The sequence below is a fragment of the Triturus cristatus genome, chromosome 4_2 (assembly GCF_964204655.1).
Source record: "Triturus cristatus chromosome 4_2, aTriCri1.1, whole genome shotgun sequence".
In the NCBI taxonomy this organism is placed as follows: domain Eukaryota; kingdom Metazoa; phylum Chordata; class Amphibia; order Caudata; family Salamandridae; genus Triturus; species Triturus cristatus.
Genome location: NC_140586.1, coordinates 572,066,028 through 572,080,316, shown reverse-complemented (window position 1 = coordinate 572,080,316; position 14,289 = coordinate 572,066,028). Strand labels below are relative to the sequence as shown.

The window sequence follows — 14,289 nt, the reverse complement described above, 5'->3', positions numbered from 1 at the left end:
TGAATTAAATGCTGGGAATATTTTAAGATGGGGTAATGGGAAATGAAGGTACAGTTAGACATGGAGCAGATGTCAGAAAAGGAGAATTTGTGGAGCAAGGAGTGCTCAAAGTCAACCCATCTAGGCATCGGTGAGTCATGATTCTGCTTGTTTAAAGCTTAGGATTGTTTAAGTAAATAAGCAGTATGATATAATTTGAAATTAGGAAATCTCACAACTCCTTCAATTTTTGATTTAATTAATTTAGTTAAGGCAATACGAGAGGGCTTATTATTCCATTCAAATTTAATACAGAGAGAATTAAGTTGTTTAAAATAATAATTGGGGATTTTGAATGGTACCATGGAGAGTAAGAAAAGAATGAGGGGGACAATCATCATTTTAATAGTGTCCAATCCACCCCACCAAGATAGAAAAAGAGGGGACCAGGAGTTAAACGAATTTTGAAATTTGGTTTTTTGTGCATTAAAATTGTGTGAAAGAGTATGAGGGATGTTAGAGGAAACCCATATACCCAGATATTTAATTTTAGAGGGACATCATTTAAAATTGGTATCAGAAAACATGTATTGATAACAGGTGGAGTTTTAGGGTAAGACCTCTGTTTTAGAAAAGTTGAGTTTGTAGCCAGAGACTTTAGAACATAAGTTAATTTCCTGAAGTAAAGGAGGCAGAGAAGTAGGGGGGTTTGAGAGATTGATCAATATATCATCTGCATAAGCAGATAATTTGATTTTATGGGATTTATGTTGAAAACCAGTTATTAAAGGGTTATGTCGGATGCGTTCAAGGAAAGGTTCAAGACATAGGAGAAATAAAAGGGGGGAATGTGGGCAGTCTTGTCTGATGCCTCTATGTAAGTTAAAATAGGGGTATAAAAGACTGTTAACAGAAATAGATGCACAGGGTTCAAGATAAAATAATTTAATGAATGAAATAAATTTAGGGCCAAAGCCGAACCAATGAAGAGTTTTAAAAATGAATGGCCAGTTTACAAGATCAAATGGCATTTCAGCAAGGGCCGGCGATAATTATCGCTAAGCGCACTTAGCGCTAGGATAATTATCGCCGGCTATCGCAGCTTTCTATCGCTATCAGCACCGCTCATCTCCAAAGCGATAGAAATGCAAGCGTTAGCTGGAAAACATTGTGATTATCGCTGGAAATCCAGCGAAATTCGCACTGTGACCGGGAATACCTTGCTGATAGGTCCGGGTGGTCTTAGCCATGTAATCCACCTCCCATGGGATTACATGGCTAAGTCAGAATTAAAGCAGACGTAAGGAAAGTAGCGATATCCATGGTTAGCGCTACTTTTCTTATCGCTATGCTTCTTAGCGATTCCCCTGATAATTGGAGAAATGTCGGTTAGCGACATTTCTCCAGTTATTTTGGGAGGGAATGCCCACTTTGCATCTCATTAGAGATGCAAAGCTGGGCATTCAGTAAACAGGTGCTAAGGCATGGATTCACACGTTAGCTTGTCCATGCTGATAGGGCGATAAAATTATCGCCGCTTTTCGTCCGAAAACGGGCACTAAAGCGGCGATAATTTTATCGCCTCGCCTTGCTGCTATGCCCCTAAATGCTTTTTCTGCATCAAGAGATAATGCAGCAAGAGGGTCATGGTATCTTTTCCTCAATGCAAGAACATTAGAAAACATTATAGCATTATCAGAGGTAAGTCGACCTTTAACAAAACCAGATTGGTCAGGTTTGATTAATAGATGTATAACGGAGTGCAGTCATAATTGATTAATGAGATTGGTCGATAATTTTGGCAAAGGCTGTGATCTTTATCTGGTTTAGGGATAATTACAACAAGGGGATCTAAAAAGGATCCCTCAGGTTTTGCCTTAGAGATGAAGGCGTTAAATAGTTCGAGTAGGCGAGGAGCAAAAATAGAGGAGAAAGAAGAGATTTATTCAATGAAGAAACCGTCTGGACCGGGAGCCCTGGCCCTCCTCAAAGACTTAATAGCACCTAGGATCTCTTGAAGCGATATATCCTTTTCAAGGAGAGACATATCATCAGGCACAGACAGGGAAGATCATCAAAGAAAGATTGAGTGTCAACAGCAGAGGGGAACGTATCATCCATGTATAAAGAGTGATAATAGGATTGGAAAGCATTAACAATATCGGAATCAGAGTGAAGTAATTTATTAGTAATAGTGTTGTGAATCGGGACAATGGTTTTCTTTTCTGTTTTAATTTTTAAATAATTAGCCAACATTTTACCTGCTTTGTTTTGATCCCCGTGATATTTGGATTTTATTTTAAGTAAAATATTGCATGCATCAATTGTAGTTAATTTATTTAATTCAGATTTCACCTTAATGAGGTCACTGAGATGTGAAGGAAAATTAGACGTGAAGAAAAAGATTTCTAAAGATTTAATGTGTTTAAGAGTAGAGAGATATTGGGAATTTAGTATTTTTTTACTTTTTGGCCGTGTTTGCAATGGTGAAAGCCCTGAAGATGCCTTAAAGGCGTCCCAGTTATTATGTTTTATAAATCCCCACCACACGCCAGACAATAACTTTCGGATTAGAAATCAGTGCATAGCAGTAAGCATAAATTATCTTCAAACATATGAAAATGTTCTTGTTTTTTTATTCTTGTGTGTCTTCAGACTGAAAGACTTCTTAGGACAGCAGCAGCCGACACGTGTTTCGTCACCAAAGGGACAATATCCAGCGACTTTTTCAAGGCTCTGTCCTTTCAGAAAAAAGCTTATAAATCGTGGTTTTAATTCCGTCTCGTGTGCGAAGCCGAGTACCGTACTCGGCTTCGCACAGAGACCGCCTTGGATCCTCGATTTCGGATTCTCGCACTAAAGATTTTACTTCTTACTACCACTTGCTAATCCGAACCATAGGACCCCATACAGTCAGGGTTTGGAAGACATAGAATCCCTCGTGGGACGGAATTAAAACCACGATTTATAAGCTTTTTTTCTGAAAGCCAGGTATAGAATGGTTCCAGTGACACCTCAGCCTGATGGAACATAATATGAATCTTTTTGCGAATTAAAGTCCTAACCTCTTTGTTAACAAGAATTCTACACAATAGTGTGTGGAAAGACTCTGATTGTTTCAGGGCAAATCCAGGAAGCCCTAAGGGAAGGTTAACTGGGAAATGTCATTATAATATACTGTCTTAGGAATAGTGTGTATATTTTGTCTCCAAAATGTGCAAAGGTTCAAAACAAAAGAAGTGGTCATCTGGTGAAATGATGAGAAAAATATATTGGCTTGAGTTACGGGTTATTGTTAGAGTACTATTTCGTGATCTAAGGACAGAACATTGTGCCAACCACTGTTACAGTACAAATAAAATTTTGGACTGGAAGCATTTTAGTTTGCTCAGTAAAGTGTAACATCAGGCATCCAGATTAGTGTTAAACCTATAATGCAGCATTGTGAGTTCCGAGAGGTTGAGATAAAATTACCTTGTTCCAGTGTCTGGTGTTTTACACAGTAAGAGCACAATATTTTCATCATAAAGTACAATCCAGTACTCTTACAGAGGAAAACAACATACTTCCTGAGTCTAATTCCAGTGAACTATGCTGTTGCCCTCTGCCTGAAGTGCTCCCATGGAGGCCTTGTAGGCCCTTGAAGTGTAATTGTGTGGTTATTTGGGCATCAAAACATGTTTGGAAACGTTTGGAAAACTTTTGCTCCAGAGAATCAATCAAGGTATCTGACTGGGAGTTCCACGTCATCTGATAGATTTTCACGTTTTTCCACATCGCGAAAAATTGTTCCTCCGAAAAACAACAAAGTTCCTACATTCAGCCCCTTGCCCGGAAAATCTACTCTGTGTTTCAGGCCGCACTCCATTATGGTCAGCCACAAATGATGCTTAGGTCTCAGTTTACAATGACCACTGACTACCATTCACGCTTTTCTCTTTTTGTTGCTATTTTTAATCAAATGTTCAAACATCCATATATCTTGTTCCCCTCATTGGATTTTATTGTTTTGGTGTAATTTTATTCATTACATTTCACTCTATTTTTATAATTTGGAGTTTGATTTTCATTGTCTGTGTTTTTGACGTTTTAACTGTTTTGAAACTTCGAAATGCTTTACATTCTCTAAGTAAGGTCTGTTTGCTCTGTGCCATATTTACCAAAGGTTGAGCTCTGCTTTAAATTAATGAAACCTTTGGCTGTAACTAACACGTAAGTGACTTTTTAACATGTGGTAAGATACCATCCACCACAACTAATATATAATTTTCTCACTGATTTTGAATAGTTTAAAAAATAATGTTCATTAAAATGGTCATATCCATATGGGATTTCATAATACCCTTTTATAAGGGTGGCCCAATAATGTGAACGTCTGAAATTTTGAAAACATGTCCTTTCTTTTTTTCCATTTTTTGAAAGCCAAAATTTTGACTCATTTTATTAAAACAATTGTGCTAGAAATTACTTGCAAAGTTGTGTGTAGTGTACCTTCTATTCAAGTTTGTTGTCAAATTTGTAATATCTTTTTTTCTCCTGCTAAAAACGGACCTGCTAACAGTCAGCCCAGATTATGATGAGTGCCATATGGAAGTGGCATGCAGACATTTATGCAGACAAAACATAAAGAAGTAGCCCCAACATGAGTTTCTTGGACATATTTGAGGCTTGGAAGCCACCAGTTTCACCACATTCTTATATCTAAGTCAGGCATTGCTCCTCTGCCCAGGCAGTGGGCAATAGCACCCGGGACAGAGAAGAAGAGGAGACTGGAGTTCCCTTTGTAGTAAGTGCATAGTACTTCTAATTTGATATAAAGCAATAAGTGGAAAATGTATCTTAACGACGTCACCATAACGCTTTTGATTCCCTAATATGTCTGAATAATACACTGAGAAGTATGTTGTAGATGACATCAGGAACTGAGAATATCTGTTAATAAAAATTGTAACTCACATATACCGGAAAAACTGTGACTGACTCCAACTACTTTTCACATATTTATGAAATTACAGGGTTTGTGTAGAGCACATAAACCTGAAACCAAAACACCTTAAAAAAGTTTTCCTAAGAGTGTGCACACGTGCAAAGAAGAACAAGTCAGAGTAGAAAAAAAGCATTTTATCAATACAAATTTCGTAATGAAACAAAATAAGCACTTTTCAGTTTATTGTATTAACATATTTACATAATATTACAAATCAACACACACAGACAGAAGACCGAACATACTCAATTAAACATACGTTGGAAGCAACTGCTCGGAATACTTCGGGCCTGATTACGAGTTTGGTGGTCTTGGAGTGGGCCGCCATGACAGCGCCCCACTCCAAGACCAGCAAACCCATAGTCTGGCCACTCCCCATATTCCGATAGGAGTACAGGTCGGCTGTCCTGCGACAGCTGGCCGACAGTGGTGGCTTTCAAAGGCTTGTATGTGAGCCTTCGAAAGGCAACACTGTGGAACAGGCACAGAACATTCCAGCATGGCATGGACTGTGGAATCCATGCTGTTTTGGAATAGTGGGAGCATATCACATGCCACCCTGCATGCATCCCCTGGCCCAGAGTCAACAGACGGCCGTATAGGGCACTCTTAGTTTCCTCATTGCAGCAATTTCCATGGTGGGGCTCACCGCCATGAAAACAGCAGCTGTGAGGAAACTTGGAATATGCTTGGCAGTGCCATAGTAGTAATGCCAGCATATTGTGGGCCTCAGAACGCTGCAAGACCACCAGAGATTAGGGTTCCGTGGTGGTAGCTGCGCTCCTATGGCGGTCCGACCGCCAAACTCATAATACGGCGGTCCGACCGCCAGACTCGTAATGACCACCTTAGTCTTTGGTATCAGAAGTCCAGACTAATATGTAGCATTCACTTCTTTAATTCACGCAACTGAACATGAAAGAAAAAGATGCACATTAAGTGCACTTGAAAAAAACGGACACATATGGCTTCAATACTGTAATAGTAGCATTCAATTACAGGATACCGTAATTGCTCAACATAATGCCAAGCAAATGGCAACTGTAGGGCATAGAAGATACAGAATCAAAACAGATTTCATTTCACATACTTATTTAAAAAATAAATTAGATTTTTCTTTCTCTCAGGACAAAATAATGATAGCAATGCACTAAACATTTGACACAAATGGAGATTAACACTTCCTATGAGATCTCAGAGTCAAACAAAATGATTCTACAACGTATCAACAGACAACACAAACATCCGTACAAAATATCATGTATGTATCATTTACAAATGTACAAGTCTTCTTTCTAACCCTGGCCAGTGCTATTTTCAAAGCACAGTGTCCATCGCTGTGACGTCATTTCCCTGAAAGTTAAAGCTCAGTACGTGTTAATAAGGGAAGGCAGAAACACAGCCATTGGGTCTCTTGTGCATATTTAACTTGAGCGAGCTTCCATATCTGCATTATTATTATCCAAACAATTCACAGTTCTGACATGTCTAGCTCCAAGTCGTCAACGATTAGAAGTTAAATCAAGTAGCTACTAAAAATTAAAAACTACTGGGACATATTATCAAGAAACGGCGTTAAAATTATCGCCGCTTTAGAGGCAGAGAACTGCTGCTAAAGCAGCGATAATGGGCTTGATAATATGCTGCAGAGAATTCCCATAGAAGCCCATGTTCTGGTGTGAACCTGGGCTTCTATGGGATTTCTCTGCGTCATATTATCAAGCCCATTATCGCCACTTTAGCTGCAGTTTTCTGTCGCTAAAGTGGCGATAATTTTAACGCCGTGCTTGATAATATGCCCCTACTAAATTTTAGGAGATTTTGCAGCAAACCTACGTATGCTACATCGTGGTTTTGCGTAACGTAGCGGATTTGAAATTTAACTAAAGTATAGCAACGACTGCACTTCCGTAGGGCTTGTAAAATTTAAAGTGCCGAAATAGGGAGACGACGGAAAAGAATCTCAAGGATGTACATACATTTCAAACATCATGAATTGCTTCTTCAGCTAGAATAGGCAGGTCCAGTGAGGAAAGCAGGCGTAGGGGGGCTCAGAAAAACTATTTACAGCTAATTTTGAAGAAAGGCATTGTTGAAAACAGAACACTGGAGCAGAATAAAATAAAATCTCAAACCTGGGTCCATTACACAAAAGCCTGGTATAACGAGGGGCTTTAAGGTCATTTTCGTCTCCTTGACATACAGAGCAACCAGGCAGAAAGTTTCAGGAAGGAAGGGGGAGGGGGTTCTTTTTTATTTTGATGTCCCAGTTTCAACTTTTAATATAAAATGGAACACTGCTGACAAAAAACAACTTCTGAAGGCACACTAGTTGCAAATAGAAGCGTTGCTGCCCATGTTTTTGCAGTTACGAGATTTCTCCAGGGCTAGTGTTGGAAAGGTTAAAAAAGCTGTAACCATCATTGACTTCTAAGTGTTCGTGCCTCCGTCCAGCACAGCCCCGACTGGTCACAACCACATTATTTTTTATTGTGCAAATACGAAGACAAACATTAATCCCTTGATTGCATGCGCCATTAAAGATGTTAGTTTCCCGACAGGATTTAATACACATTTACTAACATCTGAGTTCCACTGCATAGCACAAAAGAAGATGAAATGAAGCATAAATATGTCGGATTTACAGAGTTCTTCTGGGAAAGCGAGCTTTTGGCTTAGTACTGGTCCCAGATGAGGGTAGATTGGCAGCTTGTTTCTTGCAAAGCTCTGGGCAAGCCATTAATCTGTCAACATAAACTCCAGTTAAATTCCTAACAATAAGAATGAGGTTTCACTTCCACTCAGACAGAAATGCTGCTTTCCAAACAATCTCAAAGACTCATGATTTGTAGATTTCTCTCTCTCTTTCATAGTTCCCAAAATGTTCTTCTCGGTAGTGCAAAGTGGACATTTATTCATTCATCCTCTTCAACATACGTGGATGGAAACCAGCCCACCTGAGGAAACATACAGAAAAAGTCATCAATTAAAGAGAAACACATATGAAAATACAGCTTGGTATATATTGTTTGATAAGTATATGCTTGTCTAGGCAGGAATAAATAATACTCGCTTGGATTAAGCTTCTAGGGCACAGCCCTGTTAGCAGTCATATTACTCAGTACTGCCAATGGAAGCATTTGGAATTATGGCTGGAGCCTGCTAGATTGTCATGTTCCAAAGTATAGTTTTTTTATTTTGTAACTTTTAGGTTGGAAATTAAAACAATGTATCATAGGAGCATCAGGATCCTGAAATGATGTGACAGACTAGACAGTGTCCCACTGTTGCAGAATTCCGCCACGGTGGCGGCCTCCTTGATGGATGGACTTCAACTGCCAGACTGAGGTCTTCAGTCTCAGTAAGCAGCCTTGAATCTGGTCCCCAGACTGATGGCCAGTGTCTCTAGGTTCTTTTACTTTGCCTAAGCCTACAGTTAAGAACCTAGGCGTGTGGTTTGATGAACACCTCACCTTCGAAAGCCAAATCACAACCTTGGCAGGCAAGTGCTTTGGGATCCTTAAATCTCTCAAAAATATAATTGGCTTGCTACCTTACTCCACCCAGAAGACTGTGCCTTAGTGATCTCTCTGCTAGACTATTGTAATGTCCTCTATTTGGGAGTTTCCCAGTCCAGGCTTATGCGGCTCCAGTGGGTTCAGAACTCGTCAGCCCATCTTTTATCAAATCTACTGAAATTAGCTTCTATGGGCTAGGCACTTCTCAGAATTCATTGGCTCCCAGTGAAGAAATGACTAGCTTTCAAGGCCCTTTTTTGGTTAAAAAATGATCAGAAAGAAGGTGAGACGTTCCTGCACCCATTTATCACATCATACTCTCCTTCGAGATGCCTAAGGTCTTCTGATGCGCTGCTAGAGCAAATTCCTGAAGTGAAGACAGTTCGCCTAGGGGGGAGATCTTTCAGTTTCCTCACATCTAAGCGGTGGCATTCTCTCCCACTTCAACTGAAGCTATCTATTACAGAACTTCTGTTTCGAAACAATCTAAAAACATGGCTTCTCAGATACGTGGTTCTTGTTTCTTTCAGCTTTTAATGTGTCTCCTTCTGGGAACTTGACCTTTAGTGCTGGGACACTCCTGTGGGAGTAGCTACGTGCTCTACAAGTTTGCTTCGTTCATACATTCACAGATGTCTTAAATACAGCCATGTATTTATACCGTAAGTGGAAATCTAGCCAGAGGCACTGAGGCTCTACGCATAACATCAGAATGCTACTGAAGTCTACATGATAGCACGATGAGCTGTAATCCATTCAGAAATAGGGGTTCCTACAACAAAGAAACTACATAGAACACCATAAAGAGAATACATGCAAACTCCGCAGCCCCAGCCATGACTGACCTGCCAAGTCAAGGGTTTGATGATGGGCTGATGGATTTTCCTGCAAAAATGCCTCTCACCTCCATGATGGGAGATGCTTTGAGGTAAAAAAAAATAGGGATGGTGGGTCTTCTTGGTGAGATCGGTTTAGAAAACAGACTGACATCATGCCTGGTCTGCCCTCGGAAAAAACAGACCTAATGCCCCTACATTCTGAGACATTTTCTCCAGCATGCAGAACCCACCCGTGGGCATTTCCAGCCTGGAAATGCCATGAATTCCATGGTGTTCTGGATAGGAGAAACATCAATAAGAATGACTTAAAGCAGGGCATACGTGATGCCTTCATTCCTTCTGAAGGCTATTGCATAAAGTCTTTTTCTCTGACAGCAGGGGAAGATTCCTTTCACTCTTCTCTTAAAAGAGGAGGGAGACCGATGGTATAGGCCAATGCAACATCTAACCATTTTTAGCAAATGTCATGTTATTTCACAACAGCTCTCATTGAGGTCCTTGGAAACAAGTAGACTATCGACTAATGAACACTGCAAGCAGAACATACTTTCAAAGTCATCAGTTGTCCCATCAAGACCTCCTTTTAAGTATGGGTTACTTGTGCAAATCAACAGGTAACAGGCAACAACCTAACCTTGTTTAAACTATACCCAAAACACAAATCTCATCAACATTAATGTGAAAAGGTGCCACTTTTTGGATTGTCATTCCCATTTTTTGTGGACGGATGCTGCTGGTATTTAATCCCTGCACACTAGGGTGCAGCTGCCTAGACCCAGTGAATGTGCTCTGACCCATCAAACATGGGAAAATTGGGCAATCTCCATTTGAATTTAACTTTCTAGTAAGGCGATATATGTTGTAAGAAAATACACCAGTAGAATACAAAATTAAATGTCACCTATTGACTACATCATCTAGTGTGCCATTCACCAGGCTGCCAAGGAAAACATGGCTTCAGGCCTACATGCGTAGCTTGTCTCCTGCAGCGTTTACACCTGACAGGAGACCTGTCAAAATAAAGCATTTGACAAAAGTGAAACCCAACTAAATCATCCTTAATTGGGCATTGTAGCCCACAATGTAGGGTACTCTGCATTTAAAAATGAAACATATACACATTTAATGGTTACATGTTACTACAGTGACAGGCACCCAAAAAATATTTTCACTGCTAGAGCTGCAGCCTGGCCTATGAAGTAAAAACAAAGTACAGTTATTATGTTAATTCTACATATGTGGTGTAGAATAAGCTACAAAGACAGTCCCACCACAGGTTTTAATATTTATTAAAAATCTAGTTCAATGGTTGGTTGAATTTATAATAAATATATAATATAAGTAACTTTTTAAAAGTTATACTTTCTCTGTCTGAAGCCCCTTTGTGCTAAATAGCTTGACCTGCCTGTAACTGGCTTATCAACATGGCTTTAATTGAGGCGGGAACTCTAGCTCTCAGAGCAGAGACAGTGGCTTGGACCTGGCAGGATGGCTCGGACGAGCAATGTGACCCAGCGAAACCTAAGCAGGGAAGTTTACGAGTGTCCATGAAATTCACTAACTTAACCAGGGGGAAGACCTGTTCTTGTATAGTTTAGTGATAAGGGATGCCTGAAGGGTTGGATGCTTTTGATCCCAAAACACACTTTAGTCTCCTTGGTTTACTTTCAAAGGAGGGAAGAGCTGGCTACAGAACCAGTTTAGGGTGTTGAGTGGGACGGAACTGCTCATCACCTTAAACCCACACCTGGGTATGCCACCAGTTGACTCCAGGAGCGGAAAGACCTTGCCATGTTGGATTTTAATGAAAATGTAGCACTGTCTAATAGTTTGCACTGAGAGAAACAGGATGTACTGCAAAAGTGGAAAGGTTTGAACTTGTAAACTTTTTACTCATTTGTCAGGGACTGTCCAGGAGCAAAATCCACCCCCTGGCTAGTTAGTTGAAAAAAAGTAGCACCTCCTTCCAACTCCATGGAACATGTTTTAGTCCTGTGGTAGAACAGAAGAAGACTGGATCTGCTTTCTGTAGCATGGAAAGAGGCCTGCAGTGATGGGCTTGCTACAACTGCAGCCAGGACTAAGAAGGGGACTCCAAATATCAGTTAGCTGGACTCCTGTGTGGCTACAGGAAGATAACAAGCTGCAAGAGGCTTTTTCATGCAGTGACCCGTGAACCAGTTGGAATTGGACCTGAACTGGACCTTGATATGCCCTCTGTTGGACTGTGCCCTGCCCCTTAAGATATGTCCCTGAGATCCTGGGAGCCTTAGAAGTGGTAAAGAGGAGCTAACCAAAAAAGTCTGAAAACTTTGGAAATTGTCCGAAGGTAGAAAGCATGAATGGGCGAAGGCATGAAAAGTATCTGCCTTACGAGAGGACTTCATTGACAGCGAAAGTTGAATTTTCCCACTCGTGGCTTTCTTGCCAAAACCATCAGCCTCAGTGGAACTCATCCAATGACTCTCCGGATTGTAAGGGACTTCATAAGATACATATTTCAACATTCGCCTGCTTGAAAGTTTTGACATCCACAAAAAAGTCAGAAGGTAAAAATTTGATCAGAACGACCTGCTTGGAATGTCCAACGTCGACTCTATCACGGTTGGCCTGAACTGCACCTACATTACAGTCAATAGTGAACAATTATTTCTGGTTGACATTTTACTTTTTGTTGGATTTTTTTGCCTCAAAACTTTAAAGGTGAGGTGTGTGTGGCTCCAGGAGGGGCAGGGTGAGTCAGCGCTAGGCTGAATAGGGCATCTGCATTTGTAGTAGTGGAAGGAGTAGTCCCCTGACCCTGAATAAGTCTGTGCCTGCCTAGGTGAATGCTGGCTCACCCCCCTGTGGTGTGTCTGATGACGAGCCCCCACCTGACAAAGGGGAAGAGGAGCCTTCTAAAGAAAGTGCTCCAAAACCCCCCAGAACCAGTTTAGAATGGTTCCCCCCCAAGCCCTGTGCCGGGGCAGACAAAGAGAATGTGATATAAATATAGGGGCTGTGACCCCATGAAGGGTGGTTCTTTTGTGCTTCCAGGCGACTTGCGGCTGCTGAGCCCAGGAGGAACTGCCACGAGGCACTGCCTCCCTACTGGAGGGCCCTATGTGCTGGCCTGCCTGGGCCCAGCCTTTTGCCCCCTGGAACTTTAGACCTGAGCGCCCTGTGTGCGCTAAAATATCTCTCCCAGGACGGGGAGAGTGCTGGGGTTTCGCAGTGCGGAGCTGCAACCTATTTAGAGGGCATCCCAACGTGGGGATTCTTCCCCATTTCTGCTTATTTTATAGCAGGAGCCCACCCCGCGTTTATGCATATTCGGTTGTGTTTTGTGGGTGTTTTTGTGGCAAAGCGGGAGCCCACCCCGCCCTGCCAGTGCCAATGGTGAGCGGGATTCCACCCCACCTTATGCTGATTTGGAGGAGTGGGAGCCCACCCCGCATGTTGTGTTCATCGGCGGGAGCCCACCCCGCATTGGAATACTTTTGAAACAAGAGCGGGAGCCTACCCCACCGGTTCATGTCCCCCGAAGTGAGCCCTATCATGGGCTTGTGTTGATTTACCACCGCGGCCAGCGGCCCACGGAAGACAGGCAACTTGTCTTGTTGTGGGCTGGGCCGCAGGAGTGAGACGCCGTTGATCTTCCGGCCAAAGAGGAGCGAGAGGCGACGGAGCCTCGTGGGCTCCATTTGCTGCGCTTCAGCCTTCCCCCACCTTGCAGTAGGGGAGGAAGGCCGCAGAGATCGCCGGTGACCGAGAGAAGGATACCGGAGCAGTCCAAGGAGAGTCCCGGTGAGTGAGTTACTCATTGGGCATCGTGCTTGATCCAGTGCTTGTGCTACTTGTCCCAGCTGCACCGCGAAAGCGTGGGCAGCTGCAACGGAGGCCCACCCCTTTGAACTAGCTGAGTCCCGTATTGGGGCTGCCAAGGCACTGTGGTGCCTAATTCGTCACAGCTGCGCTGCCGTTGGAGGCAGCTGCAACGTGGGGGCCATTTTATTGTTGAGTCCCAGTGGGGACCCAGAAGGCATGGTGGTGCCAGTCCTTCTTTGTGCCAATCCCAGTTGCTTTGCGAGAGCGCAGGCAGCTACAATGTTTGGGGGCCATTTCCTGTGTTAAGGAAGGGGTGAGTTGCACCCCACGCCCCAGCACATTTGTGCACTTTGGTTTCGCTGCTGAGGCAGCCAGGGGGTCATTTGGAAGGCCCCACTAGAAGCCCTGACATTTTGGACATGGGGCATTTGAGCCCCAATGAAAGACAATTGACCTGGGGTCAGTTCTGTGTTTAGGCATAATAGGTTTATTCGTAATATGGTACATGTCTAATGATTATGTTTATGATTTTGATGCCTGATCTAATGTGATTCATGTGATGTCTATGACATAAAGTGTTTATGTTGCTGATCATGCCTAATCTAATACATTTTATTGCATAATGTGTTTATGCTTGTGATGCCTAATGTCATGCTATGATGTTTTAGGATGATGCCTATTGCGTAATGTGTTTGTGCTAATGAGGTTTGGGCCTAATGTGTTTTATGTCTAATGTGATGATGCTGAGGTCATTATTGTACCAGTAGTTACTGGTTGTGCTGTATATTTACTACCTGCATTCTGATGGTTCTGACCGAAGTCAGATTGGCCTGGTCCTGTATATAATCCCCTGTGAATATTGCCTAGTGCCAGTTGGCACAGTGTATATGTGTGATTATGATTCTAATGTGTTTTGGATAATACCAAGGCTATTTTTATATAACCTTGTGTGGAATTTCTTTTCCAGTGTGCCTAGTGTGTTGCTGCTGTGTGTGTTGCGCAAACGCATTACACATTGCCTCTGGGATAAGCCTGACTGCTCATGCCAAGCTACCAAGGGGGTGAGCAGGGGTTATCTTCAGCGTGTAACTACCTTGCCCTGACTAGAGTGGTGGTTTCTGCCTGGCTTAGGCGCAAGCCCTAGCCAACCAGAAGTCCC

General features: G+C 42.2%; 1 protein-coding gene across 1 annotated transcript in view; it reads right to left on the bottom strand.

Annotated features, from left to right (window-relative positions):
- Positions 1-5,085: 5,085 nt before the first annotated feature.
- VAV3 (vav guanine nucleotide exchange factor 3) overlaps positions 5,086-14,289 on the bottom strand; it is a 1,147,877-nt gene continuing 1,138,673 nt past the window's right edge. The window contains exon 27 of the mRNA XM_085602242.1: positions 5,086-7,923. Coding sequence (XP_085458368.1) covers positions 7,882-7,923 — 42 coding nt within the window. The 3' untranslated portion in view covers positions 5,086-7,881. The remainder of the gene's footprint in view (positions 7,924-14,289) is intronic.